Below are 12,023 nucleotides of genomic sequence, written 5' to 3' on the forward strand. Positions count from 1 at the left end.
CAAGAACAGAGCTGAGCTTAAGATTTTGGACAAGGGTTTTATGAAGTGATAAATTATTCCTTTAAAATACCTGGTAAAAGTTGGAATTGTTTGAAAGAAGTAGTTGCTATTATAGGTGGTTTTGACCTGTTATTTAGGGTATGTACATTTCTGGCCAGCTCTATGACCATTTCATCAGTCCAGAGGGGGAGATGCAGTTTGGCACTGCTCTTGTTTGAGAAGAGTGTTGTTACATCTACCTAGTACCATCTAATTTGCATGACTGTTTTGCTGGATATAATTTTAGTAAATGTTAAGTTTATCGGCGTGAGGCTGTAAGCTAATGTAGGAACACCAAATGTTCGTCTTAGGGCTTTTCAGATGTTGCTACCTACGTAGAAGAAAATTCGCGATCGGAGCGTTCGTAGTCAGTGAAAGCTACAGATGCAGATACTGACTGGGGTTTTGAAAGTGAGCATGTAAGCTTCTGATTTTGAAAAATACAGATTTTCCATTTTATTCCTCTTTGAGGCTTGTTCAAGCTTTCAGTAAGTTGGATCCCGTAAAAGAAATATCTTTTGGCGTACCACCTCTTCTGTGGACCATCCAGTGGGAAGGCAAGGGTGGATCTGGTGAACAGAAGAATTAAAGGCATATTTTGCACCAAAAAAAGGTAACCCTGGAAGTAGAAAGTGGTGAAATATCTAGAAAGAGGATCTGTGGAAAATTAGTTTATGGACAGGGAAAAAACCCTCAAGGGAGGCTGAAGGGAAGCTTTGAGCAGGAGCCTGGGCAAGAAGTCAAGTAAACGTGACGGTTAAACAAAGACTCTGGTGAGGTGAAGGTACTATCACGATATTCAGAGATCAGGGGAGGGGAAATATTGGTGATAGTTGTTGCAAGCTCCTTGCACAAAAAAAAAAAATGGTATAAAAAGTTGGCCCTGGGTTTGCAGTTTGTGAGCCCTACAGACTCTGTAAGAAGCTTTTTTTTTGCCTTTTTTTTTTTTTTTTTTAAGGGAATTTGCCTGCTAGGCAGGTCTTCCCTAGCTCTCACAGTTCTAATTATTTCCTACTGCCCTAATGCTTTCTCACTATTAAATTCTCCATTGACTGTAATAAAGTCTCCCTACTCTCAAGAGCTTGGAGAGCTGCTGCTGCTTTTTTTTCTTTCTCTCTTTTTTTTTTTTTTTTTTTTTTTTTTTTTAAAGACTGGGAAAGAGAGGGAGATAGATTCAGAGAGAGGGAGTGAGAGGAGTGTGCTTTCCAAGGTGGGGTTTCCCAAGCTGTCGTTGCTCAAATAAGAATCTTACCCTGAAACTGGCTGCTCATTTCTGTGTGGGCTGTAGGTAATGCACTCTAGCAGGCTTTTGCCACCATCCTATGCGTAAGGTATGCATCTTACGATATTGTACAGACTAATCATATAGATAACCCTGGCCTTCACAGGGATATATATTTTTTTGTCCACCAAGCGAAAGTAAATAGCAGGTGGAAATTAATTAGACCTTACTTGCTGTTTGGGAAAGAGAACTGTTGTTTAATAATCATTTAAGTGTGACAAGATATTCCTGAATTTTAGAAAGCAGGTAAATTACTGTGCCCAGGACCGACCTACTGTTTTTATTAGGAACTGAGGAACTGAGATGTCACGGAAGGAAAAGATACAGCCTTTAAAATGCAGGATAGCTTTTAGTTTGAGATGGAATGTGATCCTCTGCCTTCAGTACCTTTATCTGACTGTTTGCGCCAGTCAGTTAAAAGGATGTTCATTTAAACATCTGATATATAAATAAACTGTAGTAAACAGACAGTGGGAAAAAATGTGGCTTGTAGTACAGAGATAAATATTTTAGGCAATGCTTGTTTTTTCTGTTGCAGTTAACTTTAGCACGATTAATCTGATTTCTTAAACCCTTCTTATGCCAGCCGAGTGCACCTGTTAAGGCAGAATGCTGCAGGAAGGATGCACGGTTTCTTTACCTGGCATTCGGGGGGTGAGTCGGGGGTGGCGGGGTGCTGAGCTGCTGGCTCTTGTCTCTAGTGAATAAATCTCATCTGTGGTAATTTGCAAAAATCCAGTTGTCAATTTTATTGTAAATCTATGTTCAAAAATGGCCTTCAGAGACCCACCATATGAGTGCCCACTTCAAAGTTCTGTACTGCAGCTTGAATTCTGCACAGTAGCAGTGCTTGCTGTGTTGTGATCCAGACACATCGCTGCCCTTTTTTAGCCATTTTTGAACTGTTACTTTACTCACAACTACCATTTTTGCCCGTGAGGGTATTCTAAATAGTAAAATAATTAGTTGACTCTGAAGAGATGGGGTTTTGCCACAACAATTTATTTTTTCTCATCAAAGATGCTGAATTCGCTCACTGATGCAGATGTGATACGTATTCTTTCCAATTATGCTAAGATACATCCTGTAACTCACAACTGGAAGCTCCGTTTTCCTGAAAGACCTTCCAGCACAAGGTGTTAAGAGTAATTTTTTTTCAGAGAAAACTTTTTTGAGTAGACAGCAGTATATTAAACCTACTAATACAGGTACTTAGTTTCAATAGCAGTTGACCTAATTAGTGTTTTAATCATATTCATTTACTTATATGTTTAAAAAAATATGCAGTGAAGTAATTTATGTCTCTGCTCCACTCAGGCTTTGAAAGCTAAATATTTTAGATAAAGTGAAAAAAAATGGAGCCCTGTTCTCTGAGCTTGTCTAATTTTTTGTTCTCACACATTCAGCGATGTCCTTCATATTTGGCATTTTGATTTATTAGGCAATCTTAAGTATTAAAGACTTTTAACATACCAGCGCAAGACTTCAGATGTATTGTGCCTTGTGCCAATGACGAATTAATTCCAGCAGAACACACAAGTTACCGTTATTTAAGCCTAGCTCCTCACCTCCGCTTTCACATCATAGGCCAGTTTTAAATGGCTGAAGTTTAGGCTGGGCCTTAGGAAGCGACACCAGGCGAGCGCCTGGGCACGCCGGGGGAATGCCGGCTTCGTGGTGCCGCGTCTCTCTGGTCCGTGGATCCGGCCGGTGTCGGGCTGTGGGTCAGGGGGCGCTGCACAGGCTCGGGGGGCTCACCCGGAGCAGGGCGGGCAGCCGCCCTCGTGGGTGATGGCGGCCGCCGGCCTCCACGCCGGCAGCCGCGAGGGGCGACAGGCGGTGCGCTCGCCGCTCCCTGCGGCCGTCGGGGGACAGGACCGACCGGCAGCGGGAGATCAGCATCTCGTGTGCCTCAGGACGTCCGAAAGTGCCCCCCAGGGGTGCCCGGCGGGGCAGGGCCCGCCCCGGCAGCCCACAGCGCCCCGGGGGGCGGGCGGGGCACGGCCAGCAGGCCCCGGGGCGGGGCGGGGCGGGGCGGGGCGGGGCGGGCCGCCGGGCGCCCCCTGGCGGCAGCTCCCGTCCTGCGCACCCGCCGCCTCCCGGCGCGGCGGCGGCGGCGGCGGCGGCGACCCGGGGAAGGGCGGCAGCAGCGGCCGTTCGCGCCGGGGGCTGGGGCGGCAGGGGAACCGGGACCGGGCAGGGCGAAACCAACCCCGCCAGCCTGGCGTTCGGTGCACCCTGTCATAACGCGGGGAGGGCTGATGGGGGCACGGCGCGCTATCCTGCTATTTGTGCAAATAAAAGACCACATCTTGATGCAAAATAAACACAAAAGCGCTGTTGTGACTATAACAGGGAGTCATATACTAATTTATATAATAAGTGGTTGTGCACGCTTTATTCAAGATTATGGCTGCAAGAAATGGCATGAATTGCTGGGTGTGTTTAATGCTGGATTATAGCAATTTGAAACATGTCAAACACATGGCTAATGCCTCATGCTTCACTCATTCTTGCGTAAACCTGCATAGCCACCATCCATTATACCCTTGGTAACAACACAATTCTGCAAGTAAATATTGTTACACTAAGTAACCTTTCAATTCAAGTTGTTTAGGAAGAGAAAATGCAATCTTGTGCAGTCAGTTCCAGTGTCAGTTTAATGTTTCAAAAGGGAAGTGGTGTAGAGAATAAGTATCTGTACAGTGACTTGCCGGCTTCAAACACACACACGTGCACGCGCGCGCACACGCGCACACAGAAAACACACAGTTTACTGCGGGGGAGAAAAGTAAAGCTGCAGCTTCTAACTTCACAGGACCAGTCTTTCTTTTTTGGTATGGGCGATTGCCTGGTTACCCTGGCAGAATTCATTCAACCTGCAGCGCAGCCCCACACTACAATAATCTACAATTCCGTTCTCTCTTGCAGAGAGCAGCAAATATTTTCCCCAGACCTTTGTTTAAAATACCTGGTAGCAGAGCTTATAGCTCACCTTTGGCGACAAGAGTTTGGGAATCACAGCAGAAGTAGGTGCTGGTGAACGTGTGCGTCTGTGAATGTGGGTGCGTGTGTGCGTGCATGCCTGTGTAGGCATGCTCCTGACTGACAGCGAGTGTGACAGCAAGAGAAAAAGAGAAGGATTAGGAAGTGTGAATGTGTATAAATGTGTGTAAACAGGGACCTGTATATTTTTCCTTGTCCTTTTTGAAGTACTAGACTTTCAGCCTTAGTATCTGGCAGTCATTATATTTCCTTAGTATTTATTTATGATTATTGTGCTAACAGCCTACACTACTGTTGTGAAAGCAAGGAGAGAAGTACATTAGTTTGCTTAGTTGCAGGTTCAGATAATTCTGCCACCAATAACTGAAATTACTGATACATAGATGTCAGGAATGATCCTCGGTTAGATGTTTTCAGCACTGTAATTTGTGACGTTTTAGTGTTGATAGTACACACACACAGACACACACACGTGCATAGATGTGTGTGTGTGTCTGTGTGTGTGTGCAAGAGAAAAGAAGGGAAAAGAAAAAGCTTCTGTGCTCTTGTTTTTACCAGCAGCCCGGTTTTAGTTGCTGGCAGTGAGAAGGGGGCTGTGGACAACCAGCACAGAGCATAAGCCAAAGTTTCGGAATTGTTTTTAAAAATATGCTTTTACAACTAGAAAAAACATTTTATTTTTAACATAAAATTCTAGGGACTCTTTCTTCTTCCTGTAAATACTTCAGTATTTCTTCCAGTTCACTTCCAAATGAATTACCCTTTCTGGTATTGATACTCTATAGTTTCATTCTCTCTGTACACAGCTGTTGGGTCGGATTTGTTGTGTTCAATTGCCAGCGTAGTGTTACTGGTCATGTTATGTTGTTAAAGCCGATTCTGCTGGCTCACAGACAGTTTAACTTAAAATGCAGAGCCCGAACTACACTCTGGGGCTTTGCAAGGATACAAAATCCACAAGACATAAAAACCCTTTGGTTAGTATGAACTGGAAGATGTTTAACCCTTCTCTGCTAATTGTAATGAAGGAGTCGGAGAGCTGTGAAAACAGGGGGGCTGATGTATTTATTTATTAAATTTCTGAGTGTTTTCTAATGTTTTGATTATATAACATTTACACCCCTTTGCCCTTTTAATGCGCTTGGCTAAATGTACCACTGTTATTGTCTAACGTTCGAATTTGTAAAAGATGAACCTGTCTGTTGGTTAAATCTTTGTTTGACTAAAAGAGGATTAATGTTTGAATTTCCTGAATTTCCAAATCCTTGTAACGATACAGTTGATGAAGTGTTTTAAATAGATTTCCACTCTGATATACATGTCTTTTTATTGAAAGTAAATATTGTAAAAATCAGAAAGGGCTGCTTGCTCCCACAGTTGTGGCATAGCCGCATTAGAATTTTCATATAACTACTAAGGGCAATCAGACCCTTTTCTCTGAATATTTTAAACATTGTACATGTAAAATTTATGCCTAATTTGAATACTTATTAGCTGCCTAATCTCAGAAAAGAGTATTAGCTTTGTTTTTGCCTTGTAAAATTCATCACTGTGTGTATCACATTTTCCATTTCTATTCTTTTTCCTTCGCTGATGTTCATAAGAGTGTTTAAGAAGGGCTGTTTGCTCATAAACACATCTGGTGCTGCTGTTGTTTACTGGGCTCTAACAGCTGCCCTCCTTTATGTTAACTGTGTTCGTGTTTGGGTTTTTTGCATCCTGTTTATTTTTGACCAGACCATCTTTAAATAACTCATCTTTTGCTATTTTAACTTTCTTCACACTATATATACTTTCGCTTTATCTTGTGGGCGCTTGTTTGTGTTAGTTCGTACAGCGTTTTGATTAATATCCCATGCACGTAGTTGAAGTTGTAATGATCCTTTTCCTGCCTTTTTTTTTTTTTTTTTTTTTTTTGTCAGGGAAAGGCTATTGCTCATACTTTGCAAGGGAACAAATAACTAAGTTCAATAATTAGGCTGGGTGGCAAGCTTTGTTTCTTTTCTCGAGTTTGCTTACACATCCCTCTCCCTTCGGAGGTGTGTTTTAAAGTCACAGCTGAGCCAGGTTGTTGTCAGGAGTGAGGGTGAAGGAAAGTGCGGTCCATTCTGACCCTGCGAGAGCAGGAGAGGACTTTGGTGGCTCTGAGAAGAGACGTTGACCTTTCCATATTACAGATACAAAATGTGCCTTGAAATTCTGGTTTGTAAGGGCACGTTGGTTCTTTATTTACTGCAAAGATTTCAACTGATCTTGGCAGGACATCTCATTGCTATCCTGAAAGTACAGTATATTTATGCAGTGAAAATGATAAAACATTTATTACTGTAGAGAAGGTAATATGCATAATTTATGCTGTTTTTAGCACAATCATTAGTGATATTCTTGATAGATTTTATTTCCAGCTTTCATATCTAATACATGCCTGGAAAATTAATTTTATATCTTTCATTTATTTGCCTATGTTAAAATTGAGTTTTAAGTCATCTTCAAGTGAACAGTTTGATTGCTGCTCATGCATAAGCTTAATTACTTCCCAGGAAGGACAGTATTAAATGTTTTAAATGTCAGAAAAATAAATGAATATCAGCCGTTTGATTAAAAAAATAGGCAATATCTGACGTGTTTGCAGCAGGAGCTTTTTCTTAAAATGCCTCCGAGGCAAAATTTTATTTAGTCACAAAAAAGGAGAAGCCCATTATACTATTTATCATTGGTTGATACCATATGATTTGTAACACCCTTACAAAATTTTAATTTTGTATGATTAGCTGTGCATCATTAAACAACAGCCTTGCATAAGATATGCTGTAAAATTCTGACAGAATCAAGATAGTGAATATTTTAAATAAGGCTGTATAGTCATCCATGGTTGTCAAAGCTAGATAATAGGAAATATAGAGCAGTGTGTGAAATCATGCCTTCATTTAAACTGGTTTTATAGGTAGAGTTTGAAATGTAGTCGTTCATAAATGCTATTGACCATGCTGCGTGCATGGTGTGTTATTTTGGCCGTTAAATGTAAGCACAGAAAGATTGCTTATAGAAACCATAATTCCGGTGATTAGTATCTGTATGAAAGCAGAGTTTGCATCGCATTTCTTGGTAAACGGCTCGGCGAGGCTTTTTTCTTCTTCTAAAGATGCTGTCTGTGTAATTGGCAGAGAGGGACATCTTGATAATGGAAGTGTGAAGGTGTAACGCGTGTGTTAATTGATACTTCTTAATCACTTTTAGGTATTAAGTCATGATGCAGGAATCTGCGACAGAGACAATAAGCAACAGTTCAATGAATCAAAATGGAATGAGCACTCTAAGCAGCCAATTAGATGCTGGCAGCAGAGATGGAAGATCAAGTGGTGACACGAGCACTGAAGTAAGCACAGTAGAACTGCTGCATCTGCAACAACAGCAGGTAAGTTTGTTTTGCTTCCTGTTTGTTTTTTAAACAAATAAAGGGCTGTTTTTGGACAGGCACCCTTCTGCAGACCCCCTGTGCGTGCTGAATGTGAAGTGTTGTGCAAGCGAAGAGCGTGGGGCGTTATTTGTTGTTGTTTTTGTGCACGTTAATGCTGAGATGCGAGGATCCTGTTTCCGTGGCGGCAGCATCTTGCTGATACCTCTGCACAGCACCGCGCTCGCCTGGTGATTAAAATCCCGCGGCGTATTTAGAAAAGTTGTGCCGAAGCCTTGCAGTGCGTGTTTTCAGGATCTGTTAGTTTGCGGGGGGCTCGGCGGCGCAGGAGGTGATGCGGAGCTTTCCACCAGAGGGCCACATTACTTGAGACTTGGCTGTGTTTGCCATGAATCCTTCCAAAGTCGCAGCTGGGGTGAAGGGACCAGAGTGACTTCTCACAATAAAGATGCTTTGCTCTCGTAGGTGTAAATAAAAAAAAAAAAAAAAAAAAAAAAGGCTGGTTAGTTCAGAACCACTGAAATAAAAAAGAGCATCTGACTGTCTGTGTGTGCGTGTGTGTGAGTGTGATTTGGATGAGTGATTTTGAAAATATGGGAGCAGAGAGATGCAGCTTTTCTGTAGGTATGTTTCCATTCTCACTTTTAAAACATTTTTTTAAGCTTGTTTGTTTGCTCAGCGAGTTAATGAAGAAATGCCTTTAAATGTTTAAAACTGTAAAATTAAATCATTGTCTGGCTGCTGATGCCATCTGATTGTGAGATGCAATCGATTAATTTTTGTCACTGTAAGATTTCTTTTCCTTTTAAAACCTGCACAATCATAATTCCTTCTATTATGTCTGCCTAACGAGTTGCCTCCCCCTCAGGGTGTGCAGATTGTACTAATGCAGTGAAGCCCAAACTGTTTGTTTGGTAAACAATCGGGGTCTGATTCTGCAGAGCACCAGTACCTGCTCTGAACTCCTGAAAGTCTTCAGTGTCTGGTCCTCTCATCTGCTGAGGCCACTCAGCACCTTTGGGGTGCAGACCCTTCATTTGTAAATACTGAGGTTTTTCGTTACAACGTCAAGTGTTGCATTAATGGAAGGGAAATTTTCTCCCGTAAGATAAAATATTATAAAAATCCTGTTTTATAGAAACATGTTTTAATGTGATAGATAAATTGCATGTGTATGGGCCTCTGAAATAACAGGTCATAATAGCTCTTAAAATTGAATCATTCTTGGTGCTGAATTAAGCAGTGTACACTAACTACGTTTATAGTTAAATATTTTAAATGGTGACAGAAAATGTGGAAGAATTAAATAATTGTAGAATGAAATATGAGAAGTTGTTAAGGCTTAAATCTGTGCCTTGCTTCAAATTCAAGTGTATTCTGTTTTAACAATTGAGCACTTACGGTATTAGAGTCTGAGGAAATACAGGTTTCAGTGTCTTCATTAAGTTCTTAGCAAGCTTACACCTCTCTCTCTCTCTCTCTCTCTCTATATATACACACACTACTGTCTGTATATGTATATGTACTATATATACTATTTTCATATAAAATCATATGTATATACACACACATATGTATATATATGTCAAATATTGTTTTCGTTGAAAAGCATGCCATACCTTTATTCGGGTGTTCAGATTATAACAGTATTTTAAAATCTTTATTGGGAGACAGAGTATATTTCATTGGTGAAAATGTTTAGAAAACTAAATTTAAGTGAAACACTTTAAACCACAAAAATACCAACAGAATAATATGCCACTTACATGTTTCTCAAAGCAGCAGTCCTAGGCATTTGTAGCCAATTTGTCCATACAGTCACAGATTTCAGTAGATAGCATTTGCAAGGACCACAGAGAATAGCAACTGAAGATGAAAATATCCATTTGAGTACTAATAACAGACAGGTTCTGAGGGGACAGGCTTAGAAGTGACAATCTTTTCTTCAAAACTGTGATTAGATCTTAAATAAGCAGACAGGCAAAGTAAAACCATGGGTACAGTTAATAGGACTCAAGAGGCATTTTATGGTAGGGTCTGCACCACAGGATTTAAATACAACTTGAGTTAGGCGTATAAATCCGTCTATAAAATATGTTGATGTGAAACATAAATACTAGTAAACATGCAGTAGGATGTCCTTTAGGTAATGGGCATAACTTTATGCTACTTTTTATTTTGTTCCACTTTTTTCTGCTTCTTTTATTTTTCTGGTTTTGACCAGATGCCTTTTGAAATATGATTTAAGAGGAAAATGATGGCTGGTTTTATTATTGTCACTGTAGTGACTCTCTAAAATGTTATTTTTAGTATGCGACTTGCCTAACAAACTTTGACAAGTAGAAAAACAGAGCAAACCCCGTTGTACCTGCAGATATTATTCTTAAGATTTTTTATTGTTTAAATATGTGCAAGATATAATGTACTGATGTCATAGTTTAACATTCTGGTTTTGGCTTCTCTGAGTCATTTTATTGGGGGCCTTCAAATAAACAAATCAAGTTTGTTACAGCTTTTTCTGAAGGAAGCGAGTAAATGATTGCTGGTTTTAATACATTTCCTTCACCTGGGCAGCTACATAAATCAGTGCTAATGCTTAAGAACAGATCTATCAGCTGAGTAAAATCACAAAATAAGTTTTCACTGTGGCATGAATATATACTGGGGAAAGTTAAACATGAGAAATTTTAGACTCTGTACAAAGAGCAACCGGGCTATGTTAAAAATTTTAAGTTATATACAATTTGCATCTCGTTCAAGCATTGTGATCGCAAGTTGGTGGATGTATAGAAAGTACATAAATAATAGACTTCATTAGGTTCTGATAAGCAATTATATGGAGTTTGGACGGTTCTGTTATTGGTTTGATGAACTACGTTGTAGTGATCTTTATATAGAAATGAGAAGTTTGACTTAAATGAGGGAGTTATTCCTCATCCATGTATCAAGAGAGAATGACAGTAATCTATAATATATTGTAATATATACTTGGTGATAAATGGATTGGGTGCTGTCACAAGTCATCAGGTCGTCTTTGAAGATGTATGACTAGAACGTAAGCAACTTTTTATCTTACTGTCAATATTTATCAATTTATAAATATTGCTAAAGTGAATGTAGGTTTTTATTATTAAAATGTGATGCAAACTGTAAGCTGCTTAGACTTGTTTCTTCTGCTTTTTTTGGCTTACGATGAGACATTCGTGCACTTCTGAGGTTTTCACTTTCATTTTTTTTCTTGTCTGTTAAAATCAGTGTTTGATAGTAGAATGTATAATACATGGAAAAAACATATCCTTGATTAAATACAGTGGCAGATTATTCTGCGTTAGATGTAGAATTTTATTTTGATATTAAGTTTGTAGAATTAATTGTTTGTGTCACTAAGGTCAAAATAGTTGCTAAAAAACCATGATTGCTTTACAGGGTAGATTTGAGCTTGCATTTTGAGTATTCATTAAGTCAGTTCTACCAAGATAATATTTTAAATGTTTTATGGGAATTTACTGGTAAGAACCTGTTTCAGTGGACTTTGTTTAAAATTATTTTTCCAAAGGAGTTTTATTTTTTTTTAGCATATCACTTACCAGTTGCTTTCCATTGATACAAAATGCAAATAACATTTACAAAAGCAAGAAACATGATGCCAGCATTTAGGTTATCCTGGTGATGCAGAAAGAGAAGTTTTGCTTTCTTATGTTTTATCCTTGTGGTTATTTTAAAAGGAGGAGGAAAATAACAGTATTTTTTGTTAGTTATGTGAAGTCTTAAATTAGGTTTTAACAAGACGGTGTTTCTATATGTTGGTCAGTAGTTCTATTCGGTAAACCGCTAGAAACTTGCATTTTGACTCCTTGAAAGAACAAACGAATTTTCTCAAACTGTACGAGCAGTGTGTACTAAAAAGTGACATAAAAATCCACAACTAGTACACCTGTGGCAAAAGCTGATGCCGTAAAGAATATTGATGATATGTAACTTAAATATAAAACTTTGTATTGCATCTGGTTGCACTTACTGTTACTTAAATTGACCACATGTTGTACTAGGAAAAAATACTTCTTCCTAGTGATTTAAAGCTGAAGTTAAAATTCTGGAAAATTATGCAGAAGTGTTTCAGGCTTTCACATCACAAGCTCAAAAGGGGCAAAATTCTGTTAGGTTCATTCATGTTGCTTTCAGAGCAGCTATTACCAAATTAACAGATGTTGAACTAGTAAGGGAAAGTATATTTTCTGAAAGCAGGCACACACGTGGTCTAATCTTTAATTTATAAGGGAA

At 39.5% G+C, this 12,023-nt stretch overlaps 1 protein-coding gene across 13 annotated transcripts in view; it reads left to right on the forward strand.

Moving 5' to 3' along the window:
- Window positions 1-7,574: 7,574 nt before the first annotated feature.
- FOXP2 (forkhead box P2) overlaps window positions 7,575-12,023 on the forward strand; it is a 189,257-nt gene continuing 184,808 nt past the window's right edge. For all 13 annotated transcript variants that reach the window (XM_086472965.1, XM_086472995.1, XM_086472902.1 and 10 more), the window contains exon 1: window positions 7,575-7,742. In XM_086472965.1, coding sequence (XP_086329091.1) covers window positions 7,575-7,742 — 168 coding nt within the window. The remainder of the gene's footprint in view (window positions 7,743-12,023) is intronic.

This window comes from Leptosomus discolor, chromosome 1, assembly GCF_034619465.1.
Source record: "Leptosomus discolor isolate bLepDis1 chromosome 1, bLepDis1.hap2, whole genome shotgun sequence".
Classification (NCBI taxonomy): Eukaryota; Metazoa; Chordata; class Aves; order Leptosomiformes; family Leptosomidae; genus Leptosomus; species Leptosomus discolor.